At 32.0% G+C, this 12276-nt stretch overlaps 1 protein-coding gene across 2 annotated transcripts in view; it reads right to left on the bottom strand.

Annotated features, from left to right (window-relative positions):
- The window catches only part of LOC118737470, a 44155-nt gene extending 31923 nt beyond the window's left edge, over nt 1-12232 (bottom strand). The window contains exons 1-2 of one of the 2 annotated variants that reach the window (XM_036467981.1): nt 12217-12232; nt 11199-12102 (exon numbers count right to left, since the gene is read on the bottom strand). In XM_036467981.1, the coding sequence (XP_036323874.1) occupies nt 11199-11246 (48 nt within the window). In that variant the 5' untranslated portion in view covers nt 11247-12102; nt 12217-12232. Of the gene's footprint in view, nt 1-11198 lie in introns of both variants that reach the window. The other variant, XM_036467980.1, reaches the window with a different exon arrangement.
- Between the last annotated feature and the right edge of the window lie 44 nt (nt 12233-12276).

Consider the following 12276-nt stretch of genomic DNA (forward strand, 5'->3'; position numbering starts at 1 on the left):
TAGATTAATGAAATTTTGCACAAGGTACGTTATAAGATAGTTGAAGCTTTTTACAAAAAATTTGTCATTTAGAATTACTGTCAAGCCACCCTATTTATATAACTGAAATTTTGTAAAAAGGCAAAAACTGAAATATTTAACTAACTACAAAGGCTAAAATGTCCAAAATTGATATTTAGAATTTCCCTATAACAAGGAATGGTAAACTGACTTAAAAATAAATAAATATATTTTTTAATTATGGGGGTGGAAAATATCGATAAAAAAGTCAAGTTGGGTCAAAAAAACTCCGTTGCAAGCTCAATATTTATTGCTGTATTTACAAAAATGGGCTACCATTGGTAAGGTAATGAATCAGACTTTCTCTACTTAAAGCGAAGATACAAGAATTTGTTTCGGTAGAGATAAAATGCAAATGAATTATTCGAAGAAAATAAAATTCCTAGTAGGCCTGAAAAAAAAAATTTCATCAAAACCTGCACTTTCCAGCAGCTAAAATTGTGTTGTTTAAAGTCTAAGAGGAGTGGCAAATAAACTGAGATACAAACTTTATCGAATAGAGGCGGATAACGAGTTTGCGGGTCTAATGAAATTAATAAATTACTAAAAATAAATTTAAGTTAACATCGTTTTACTTTAACATGAAATACTCAGTCCTAGTTTACTAAAATTCTAAAAATGTTTATTCATTAAAAAGAACATACCTAAGAAAATAAGACCAAAATGGTATTTTAGCAATTGTTGCATAAAGCACATAACACCGATAAATTAAACATTCGACATTCAGTTTCAAATATACAAGTTTAAATATTATTGCGCTTGGTAATTTTCCAAATCAAATCTCATCCCGCCCTACACTTTGATTTAAATTTTTTAGGTGTTATTGTTTCGTTTTCATCAGGCATTTCTAAAAACATTTTTGACGTTGTATTGAAATTTGGCTACATAAAATAATGTAATTAATATTTTCTAGAATATGGAAATAATACACTGTGCGCCGCCAGATTGGCCATTTCTCCTACCGTGCATCGCTTTGCAACCTGCAGACGTCTGGAATGGATGTTGGTATGGTACTGAGTGGGGACGGCGGAGATTAGTGATGTGCTGAATTGTCGGTACCCAATACGTTGTAATACTTCAAAAAGATTTCAGTACCCAATACTTTCAATTTCGGTACTCAATACCGATTCTTTACATTAAAACTTCTGCACAATATAAATTCCAAGTTTAGAAAAAAATTATTTCATCGATATTTTTTATGATATATATCGGCTAAAAAACTTAAATTTATGGCAACAATAAAATGTCACAGTGGTGGATACAGGATTTTATTTCGGGAGGGGCGATAAAGATCGACTTGTCGAATAACGTTAAATTACAGGCATCTAACTTGATTCACAACGGAGTGACCAATCGAAGCTATATGAGCTACAAGCATCCAACCTGCTTAAACCCTCATTTATTTTTCACACAAATAGAGTTTCTAGTAATTTTTATGAAGCACGAATTAAAATGTTTTGTCATATAATATATATTACTTTAAGTAAGTTTCATGTTGTGAATTTGACGCAAGGTCTGTTTACAGAGTCCCATGTAATAAAACTATTTTGGAAAAAAGCACGAGATAAAAAGTTATGCTCTGTAGAAGTGTAGTCAGAATCCGAAGAAGTTTGTTAATCAACTGAAAAGCATATTTGTCGTCCCATTTACGAAGAACTTCAGCTGCTGATTTTAGGTATGGCTTTTCGCTTACCTCATTTGTTCATCGATCTGACCACACTTTATACTCTCCTTCCAAACTGATAGCGTCTTCTTGTAGCGTTTATAATCCTACTTTTATATGTATGGAAGTAATAGTTCAACTCAAAAATGTTTATGTAATGTATATTTCGGCAATCTTTCTTGGAGATCGAGCTAAATATTATGCAATAGCGGTATAAATATTACCTTTTGATAATAATCTTCGGCGCTAGATGCACGATAATTAGCCCGAAAATTTTATCTATCCGCTCTCCGAGGAAGGACAGACAATGTTCAAATAGTATAATTCCATAGCGATATCGATAAATAACGCGGCAAGCGCTTTTTCTACACATTTTGCTATTATCCTCCTACGAATTTCTGGTTACACAGTTGAATGTTCATTCACCGCGGAAATAGACAAAAAATTGTATCAAAAAGTTTGATTCGACATGCATACATATAGTTCTTATCATAACTTTACGACACTCTCATCATTTATTTTAAAATTTTTTAATTTTAATTATTGTTTTTTAAAGGTATAGCATATTTTTAACAGAAACCATATAAATCCAAGTTTCAATCCTTGTGCAAAATTAAAAAAGAATCAAATTTCGAGCTTTTCAATACGGTCTTTTAGAAACATTTTGAGTATGCAGTTTTGCAGCCCAATTTCGAGTACCATTGATTTTTGGGAATTTGTTTCTCCACATAACAAAAAAATCTTCGAAAATGCTTTGTATGGAATAAAATAGCTAACATGGTCAACACAAAAAAAAAATGCCAAAATCAGTTACTTTAAACTTGCAGTAAAATTGAATGGGCTAAAAAACTGCTTACATAAAATATTTCTTAAAAATCGAATTAAAAAGTTTGAAATTTTTATGAAAGTTTGTTGAATTTTTAAAATGTTGCACAGAGATTCAAGCTTAGATTTACATATATGATTTTTGTTAAAGATTATACTATATTTTTATAAACAAATAATGAAAATTAAAATATATTAAGACAAATGGTCAAATCTTGTCAAAATGTAAATGCCATAATATTGTGACAAGGTCTATAAATTTATAGTATTTGCATACATACCCATTGTTCGAATTTTTAATTTAAGAGATTTATAAGCTTTCTTCTTCTATAAATAATCTTTCGCAAGCCTAAAAAAAGGGATTATGATTGGAAATTATAAAAAAAAATAATTTTATTTGTTTTCAAATTTCTCGTTTGAGGTAATATAGGATAGGATTAAGTCCGAGTTAATCCGGATAAACGCTGCCGTCTGTTTAAGCTTTTAGACTAAATGCGGGCTTAATTCCAACACAGAGTCCAGGTTGACAGACTTTCGAACTTTTAATGATGGCTCAAAACCTGACACTGATTCAGGATCTGGTGTCCATATCGAATATGCCTCGGTATTCCAAGCCCCGAGGTATTTGCAATTCTCAAGGCCATGGGCAAAGTATGGGCATTATGGCGACATTATTATTTAGAAAGGGGAATCTCGAGTATATTGCTTCAAAATTTTGGTAATTTTCAACTGCTAAGCGTTGCTATCAATTACAAAATTTTATATGAAACATTATATATTATTTATTGAACTGAACCATTTTCGGGCGAAGCTTTTGAAAAACATCTTCTGGTATTTAAAGAAAAAAATATCTTGGTAGAAAACTTACGGCATTTGCCATTTGCTTCCATATAACGAATAATTAAAATTTATATTATATCGATAAGAAAAAATACTAAAAAATCAACGGTAATTTTTAGATATTTGAAACTTGTACTTGGGCTACAATCCTGCATACTCAAAATTTATCTAATGGTGATTTCTTTTCTACCAAAAATGGCCGCTTTTTGATTGACCCTTTCTCTTTTCGTGTTTAATTCTAAAATAAGGGTAAACGGTGATACAACTTTGTGTTCGTTTCTTAAAATGTCACACTCTTGCAAGGCAGAAAAGGCACATTTTCTGCCCATTGAAGCTTTGTCAGGCGAGATGGTTGCCCTGAAAATCAGATGGTTGCTTAAAACGATGATATTATGAAATGCGTTAGCTAGACAAGGACAAGAAAGTAAAAACACGCCCTTTTACAGGGTTGAGTGTAACATCAAACACATTTTGCACCGTGCAAAGCCAACATTTTTCGGTAGAAACGAAATCACCAAAAAACAATAGTTAGGTATGCATTGCGATGCGTTATTGCCGTGAGAATAGGACTGTTAATATAGCCAGTACTTTTCGTATACAGAGAAGGTATATTTTCGTTGGGCAATAACGTCAATGTTTGGAGCTCTACAATTTTTATAACCCACTTCCATATGGCACTGAATTGGATTGAAATTTTGGTTGAAATTATCGAGAAAGGTTTCAGCTCAATGAAAAAAACTCCAAACAACCCCACTCCTTAACTGTCAAAATCCACAAAAACAAAAAATCGTGTCATCCCTGTTATAAGGCTCAGTTATGCATACCGTGCACTGCACTGCATAGCATACCATTTTACGTAGAAATAAAACATCAACAGACTTCTACATACATATGTAATGCTGTGCGTTGGGTAACCGCTTACACGCAAAGTTCATTTAACAGATTCCTTATGTGACAACTCTTATGCAATGCCAAGTTAGCATAACTAAGCCTTTAGGCGTTGCTACTATACTTTAAACCTACTTACATACATATGTTTATGTACATAAGTATGTGTTAGCAAATCAAATCCCTCCCTCCCCTATGTTCTGGTTGGGCAACTTAAAATAAATTAATAACGAAAATAACCGTCTGGCGTGGTTTATGACACTCGCCCAAAACCGCTTAGGCGGTTTTTATTTGAATTTTAGTTTTTTCTCCAAATTACTTATTCTCAAAAAACGATAAAGGCGATTTTGGAAAAAATCGAGTAGCCGAGCATCCTAGTATAATATACTTTAAACGACGATATACCTATGTACACATGTTCATTCTATATATGTATGTATGTATTATGTTCAAATATCAAAAGGTGAGATTCGTTCATGTTGCCGATGGAACCAGTTTTCTTAGGCGCGAGTACTAATCGAATAAAGTGAATTTCAAACTGAAGATGTACTAAAATGTCTAACAGCGAAATCATTAGCATATACCACTCAGTTAACATGTAAATTGACAAATATCAGCGCCATGTGCTATAGATGATTAACAATATATAAAGAGCATAAATGATTTTTACCTAGCAACAAAACATTAAGCCAACAGTCAGAAAATTTCTTAGGCCTTACATAAGGACAGAGCTGGCGAACCAATGGCATACAACAAAATAATTTAGGCACGGCATTTACTGAGAACTTACAATTTTTAATATAAACTAATTTCTTTAATTATTGTTCAACATGGCTGGTTCGGCAAAAAAAAAAAATTACAAGAGAAGTGCAAAATTGAATTTCAAACATGGTAAACTGCGAAATATGGCAGAATTACTATAGGGAATAAAACTGTGGGTGTATTATCTCCTGGAGCAGTTGTACGTAGAACATTGTCTGTAAAGTTATATTAAGAAAAAAAACTTAAATATCTTTGTCAAAAAAAGCGAATCAGAACAAAAGGAATCCATTGCGTATGCAATTAAATAGGGAAATAAACAATCGGAATCTATGGTTAAATATGTATGTTGGAAAAGATTGCCATACCGGTGGTAAGTCATGATTTTTTGTTGGCACGTCACAAGCGGCATTGAACATTTCTTTTTGGAAATAATGGCACGTATATGTATAAAGGTTCGCCGGCTCTGGCTTAGGACATACATTCATACATATGTATATATTCACCATTACAGTAATCTTGCTATAGCGCATGTAATATTTATAAGTGACAAAATGTTGGCCGATCCTTAAGACGAACTTTAGTTGTACTACATATCCATACCGTCTCCAAAAGCGGCACAACTGAAAGAAAATTTTGGTCCATTTTTTTGCATAAATCAATTCGTAGGATTTCTCTCAAATTAATGAAAATACTTTTTTTTGTGATTATATTCTCTAACTAGAAAACGACTTTCATACTCGGTTTTGTATCAATTACGTTATATTTTTGGATCTGATTTTTTAGTTGTACCTCTTTTGAAGACGGTTCGCTATACTAGAGGCCATTGTATTTATATGTATGTATGTACATAAAGATATATGGGTAAATCTCCGGAACCGTGTGCTTATGTGTCACTCACCTTTAAACAAATTTTATTGATGTGATTTTACTTTTTACAAAAAACTTGGGTAATTTTGATAACAAATGTGACAAGTTCTTGTAACTTATTTAATTTTTTTATTGTAATAATGTCATTTTAATTTTTATAAGCAATCAAAGTAATTAAAATAACTTTGGCTACATTTTGTACGTTTTTTGAGAATAACTTTTTCAGCGCAAAACGGAGACTTTCAAAAATCATGGCAGATAGTAAATGTTATATGGGAAAATGCATTCGACGTTGGCAAAAATATGTGCTCCTCATTGGAAATAAACTGTAACAATTTGAAATCTATCACTCGTAATAATAAAAAATATAATATTTCAAGTTATTTTATATATTTATTCTATATTTTTTTATTTATATACATATTAATTACACATTAAAGATAAAAAAAGACCTTTTACAGCTGCGTTCCTTTGAAAAAATTGAAAATATAACATATGTATATTGTCTGAGTAGTTCTTTGCGTGAATGGCTTCAAAATTTCCCTTTCTTTGATGGCACACTGACAGACGAAAACATAACAGGTTGGCATTAAGGGTGATATGTAGTTAGATAACATTCTTCACAAAGTTCATTGAAAATGTTAAATACATAAAATAATTTTTGTCTAAAATACGGCCACGAATTTGTATGTGTGTATGTAAGGATTTTCAGATCTTTTAAATATTTACTCCAAAATGATATTTTCAGTGGATCTCAAGCGAAAATTAGTTTGTCGTAAAATTTATTGGAAACTGGGCGTGACCCACCCACTTATGTATGTATCTCGAAAACCACTTCACCAATCTGTACCAAATTTTATATATACATTGCGCCTGACCTTAAATACTGTCTTGAAATCGGATAAATACCACGCCCACTACAAGTATCGCCAACATTGAGTTTATATATTTCCTCAATAGATTTCAAACAATTTCATGTATGTATGTATAATTTATTTGTGTGCATTGAATTTAAAAATTTAAGTTTTTTTTAGCGTTGAATCTCACGGTTCCGGAGATTTGCCCACATGCATGTACATACATACATAAAAAGATTCTATAAATAAAATGATGCCAATGAGATTTTTGTATTTTAAATGATATTATAATAATACAAGACATACATACATATACAAAATTTCATATATTTATTTGTATTAATAAGTTAGGTATATTTTCCATGTTTATTTGATTGAATTGTGAATATTCATAATCTTCTATTAGTTTCTTCCTAGATAAATATAGTCGGTGATACTGCAAAACGTTCTATGTCAATTACTCTAAGATGATGTGTTACAGTTACCGGAATGCATATGCAAATCAGAACACTCTCATAAACTAATGACAAAACTATCTCCCTTTGGCTGATGAAGATGATCGATTAACAGAAGCGATCATATACAGCTCTTAAGCACCTATGGTCATAATTGACATAGAACGTTGTGCAGTATCACCGACGATATGTATGTACATATGTGCATATGTATATATAAGTACAAACGTTCGTACGTCACTTCGGAAATAATTCATAGACACCTTTAATTGAAAATTATAAATAAATCATAACCGATATACATTTTTTATTGTTAATATGTTAGTCAGCAAAATTTTACACATTTTGTTGAAGCACAGCTGGTTAGTCAGACAGTCCAGCTGCAATCGTTTCTTCAACCTATAACAACATTAACAAACATTAGCATCATAATAATAATTGCCCATTCGTAGGTAATGGAACGCATAGTAACAACTATTTTATATGCATATGTAGATAATGTGTAAGTATGTACATTAGAATGCCTTGCAAAGTTGCTAAAAAAATCTCACTTCTCTGCAAACAATTTTTATTGAGAACATTTTCCAGAAAATACTCTCTTCCAACTTTAATCTTTAAATTGTCACACAAAAGAGGAACCTGCACTTATACAAGTCGTTATTAAGAAAAGCTTCATCCCAGGGATCAACCTGCGTATAACGGCCGAATGAAAAACAAAACAAGTAATTTTTAGCAAAAAAAACCGACTTAAAAAAAATATATATATATCTATTTATTTCATGATTCAATGATCGGATCTAACCCAAATCTGAGACACTACCTTTCCGTTGCAAAAAGAATTATCGAAATCGGTTGACGTGGTCCAAAGTTATGCGGTAACATACATAAAAAACATAAAAAAAAAAATATTCCGACGAACTGATAACCTCCTCTTTTTTGGAAGTCGGTTCAAAATCGATATAAAGCAAGCAACGCCAAAAGTCCACGAGATTATGTGCCTTTAACTGGGTATTTCTCGGAGCGTGCTTAGCTCAACATGAAGAAATATTTATGTTGATCTTCGAAAAAGATAGCAGCGTTGCAGCTTTGGTAATTTTTTACCAAAGTTGTGCATTTTTTTCTTTATTTAACAAATTTGATAACTTATTTTTCAATTTGGTAACTTTTTCGAATGGGGTCTACACGTAACATAGGTGAACGACGAAAATGCAAATTATACCATTATGAGCCATAAGACAGCGCAATTGCGGTACCGCAATCGACAAATTTGCTTCATCGGCCACATTTAGGTTTGAAATCCTCCCACAAGCGTTTCTGCTGTTGTGACTTTTAGCGTTCACGCAGGTATAAAAATTATAGCTGAATGGAGCACTGGTTGCATGAAAAGCTTGGTGTCTTCAGATATATGAACAGACTAGGAATGTTAATCCCGGGATCTCGAAAATCCCGGGATTCTTACCATTTGTAATTTGCACTGGTGGCAATAATAGAAACTCCTTTTCTTGACCAGTATTGGCTATATTTCTTTTTTTACTTAATAATTAATATTTTTTTTTATAAATTTCTAGCTCATTATACACATAACACCGCGCGATAGTAAATTTTAAACACAAATATCAATATTTTCGCGAAACCCTTGGCCAAATCTACTAACATTGCGTTTTTAGTTTTTCACTCTGACGTCAGTAATTCAAACATGATTTAAAAAAATTCAGAGAAATGTGCTAAGAGAAGAAGTATGGGTATAAAATTAATGAGGAAATCCTGTAGAATTTAACAAGATTCAAGTTGCTGGTGCAGAAGGGCTGGTAAATATTGAAAATGTAATTTTAAATTTTATCCTTAAAATTTCATAATATTTAATTTTGAAAAAATTATATGTTAAGGCCTTATATAAACTCGATAACATCCTCGTATTTAGTTCTTCTAACTTTGTCAGCTTAAAAATTACCATTCGTCCTTGTGAATCCAAAAAATTTAAATTTTTTAAATTCTAAAGAAATGATTTCGGAATCTTTATTATTTTCCGAAAGAAAAATCTCTGACATTTACTTTTTTTTTTTAATTTCATTCAAACGTTGGCCGCGTCTACGCTGTAGGTGGTCCATTCGGGAGGTCCATATTTCAGCTACTCTTTCTAGCAATGCGCGAACTACGGGAGAAATGTTGACGAAGACTTTTGACTTCACATAACCACAAAGAAAAAAAATCCTGACGTCTGATATCACACGATAACTTGCTGATACCAAATGTTGCCGCCATCACGGGCTTCAATTTCAGGCAACAAAAAGTCAGTAATTATATAAATAAATATAAATTAATTAATAAAGCATAAAAATAATTAATTAAATATAATAATATATAAATTAAGCATTCTGTTATATGAACGCCCATACTCTCTCTTCGTTTATACTGGCGACAGAGTTGCATTGGTTTCAGTTTATCAAGATTATTCAGTGAAATCGTTGACGAAATTTATCAGAAATGTGTAAATTGGTGCATTAATTTACAAAGTTTACAGATTATAAATTTATACATTTTATAAGGCATTTATAAGGTTCGATGAATACCCTTAGTATTTTTTAACGACATATTTTGTATGGAAAGAAGTATTGGTTTAGATCTAAATGCATATATACATACATATGTGTGGGTATGTACATGGGCGTAGCCAGGTAGGGGCAGGGGGGTGCTCGAGCCTCTCTGCCCCCTAACTTTCAAATTTTCCTTATATATATAAAAATAGTACCCTGAAATGCCAGCTTAATAGGGTCGAGTTTCATTTGAATTTAAAAAAAAAAAAAACTTGTATTCGAAATATCAAGGTCTTCTACTTCTTCATATTTAAAGAGTGCTTTGAATATTTGTTTACTAATTTTGCTCAAATATTATTGTTTTTTGGTTAATCAAAATATTGGTTGTGGTGTAGTGGTAAGCAGTGCGAGCTTTCACTCATCAGCACCTGGATTCAAGCCCTGGTCAAAGCAATATCGCAAAAAATATAGAAAGAGGTTTTTTCTTAACAGCGGTCGTCTCTCGGCAGGCAATGGCAAACCTCCGAGTGTATTTCTGCCATGAAAAACAGCTTCTCATAACAATGCAATCGCCGTTCGGAGTCGGCGTAAAACTGTAGGTCCCTCCGGTTTGTGTGACAAGACCAAGGCGCACGCCACAAGTCGGAGGAGAAGCTCGGTGAAACACTAACGTATGTGTAAGCGCCAATCTATTATTATTATTATTATTATTATTATTATTATTATTATTATTATTATTATTATTATTATTATAAAATATTGATTACTCGAGTAACTTAACTTTTGAGTAATCATTATTTCTTATTTACCTTATGATTAATTAAAATGTTGAATAATCAATTAATCGCACCGCCTTAATGTTCATATTTCACAGCCCAAAAAAAACCTTCCTTGTTAATTAAGTGTTTTGACTAAGATTCGTTTTTCGACTGCACATAGATTAAATAAAGGGATTTTCGGTGTCCCACCAGTTACATTCATTCAAATAATAGTAACAAAGAACTTAGAAATCGTTAGGTATTTTTTCAAAGGATTTTTATATATTAGTAGTATCAGATTTTCAGGTATATACTACAGAAAAAAAATATCGCCTGAAAGCACCCTAGTATACATATATGTATGTATAAGTATAAGTAGTTAGTATGTATGTATGGACTTATACATGTATGTACTTAGCAACCTACAACAGCTACTTATAAGTACATCCGTCTGCTTATTTTAGACAAGATAATTCGAGTCTGCCAATTATTTAATTGCTTCTTATGTATTTGCTTCATTGGCAAATATCAATGGGAACATTTACTTTAATATCTTGTTTTTGGTTATGCGGTTTAATATTTAAATATATATGTACATATGTATTTAGACATATATTTGTGCATATTTCTATGTACGTTTATACATACATATTTATACTAATACGAAAGTGTGAGGGTTTCGACGTTACCTGAGAGTGAAGTTTCCAATCTTTGTAAGCTTTCACAATGTAATCCATTTTTATATTGTTTTGTTTTTTCCCCGGTTCTTTCTATTCCACTTATTTATCAAGGCTACACTCAGTTGGTTACTGTGTATGGCAAGCCGAAATGTGTTATATCGACCAATTCACTTATTGGAAACAATCTGAGTCACGATCGTCTTTTACTGTCTCACACTTGTAGTAGCAGCAAAAACTTTCACAGCTGATATATGTACTTGTATTCGCTTTGTAAAATAAGCACTGGTGCGTTCATAAAACCATGTACATATATTTATTACCAACTTAATTCTTTATGTAGAAAACCACCAATCCTTTACACGATTTTATTTTTTATTTATTTCTTGTTTAAGAAAATAAGTAAAACTGAAAGATCTGCTTTGTTGGATATTGATATTGTATATGTAAGGCCTAGGTGCGTATAAAGGTAAATGACTTGGGCTGGAACACACTTAACGGTTGTTACGAACGTGATTCCCTCTATTATAAACCGCACTCCGGGACGCGAACGTTGGTTGGCTGTGATGTGCTTGTCAGAGAACTTAACGTTGCTGGTGTGCTGCAAATTATTATTCTGCATGGGAATTCACCGTTTCAGTGGAAAATGTGAAACAACGCGGACTTCAACGCGCTACTTTAGTGAATAATTCAATGTACATACATACATATGTAGTTAGCAGCGCATGCGAAACAGCTTGAATACATTACACCACGTTTTACTAATTATTTTAACTGTTGTTAGCCAGTAATTAAACGGAATACTTAATTGTTTTGTACCTATTGCAGATTTGTCATTTTTCTTTTTGTTTTATTTGCAAATGGCTATGTATTTAAGTGTCTTGAACTTCAAAGGCGCTGTTAAATAAATGCCCACCTGAAAGATTTTTTGCGAAATATAATCTATGAGTGACTGTTCCTCGTCTATGTATGAATCTTCATACATACATATATACTTGAGTAGGTTTCACACACACTCTTACATACATACATATATCTACGAATTTTAATTTTCTTGTAATCGGTGCGCGTGGCAACAAATGTTGATTTT

Source organism: Rhagoletis pomonella, unplaced genomic scaffold (genome assembly GCF_013731165.1).
Source record: "Rhagoletis pomonella isolate Grant_MI unplaced genomic scaffold, Rhpom_1.0 Rhpom_scaffold_00004, whole genome shotgun sequence".
Lineage (NCBI taxonomy): Eukaryota > Metazoa > Arthropoda > Insecta > Diptera > Tephritidae > Rhagoletis > Rhagoletis pomonella.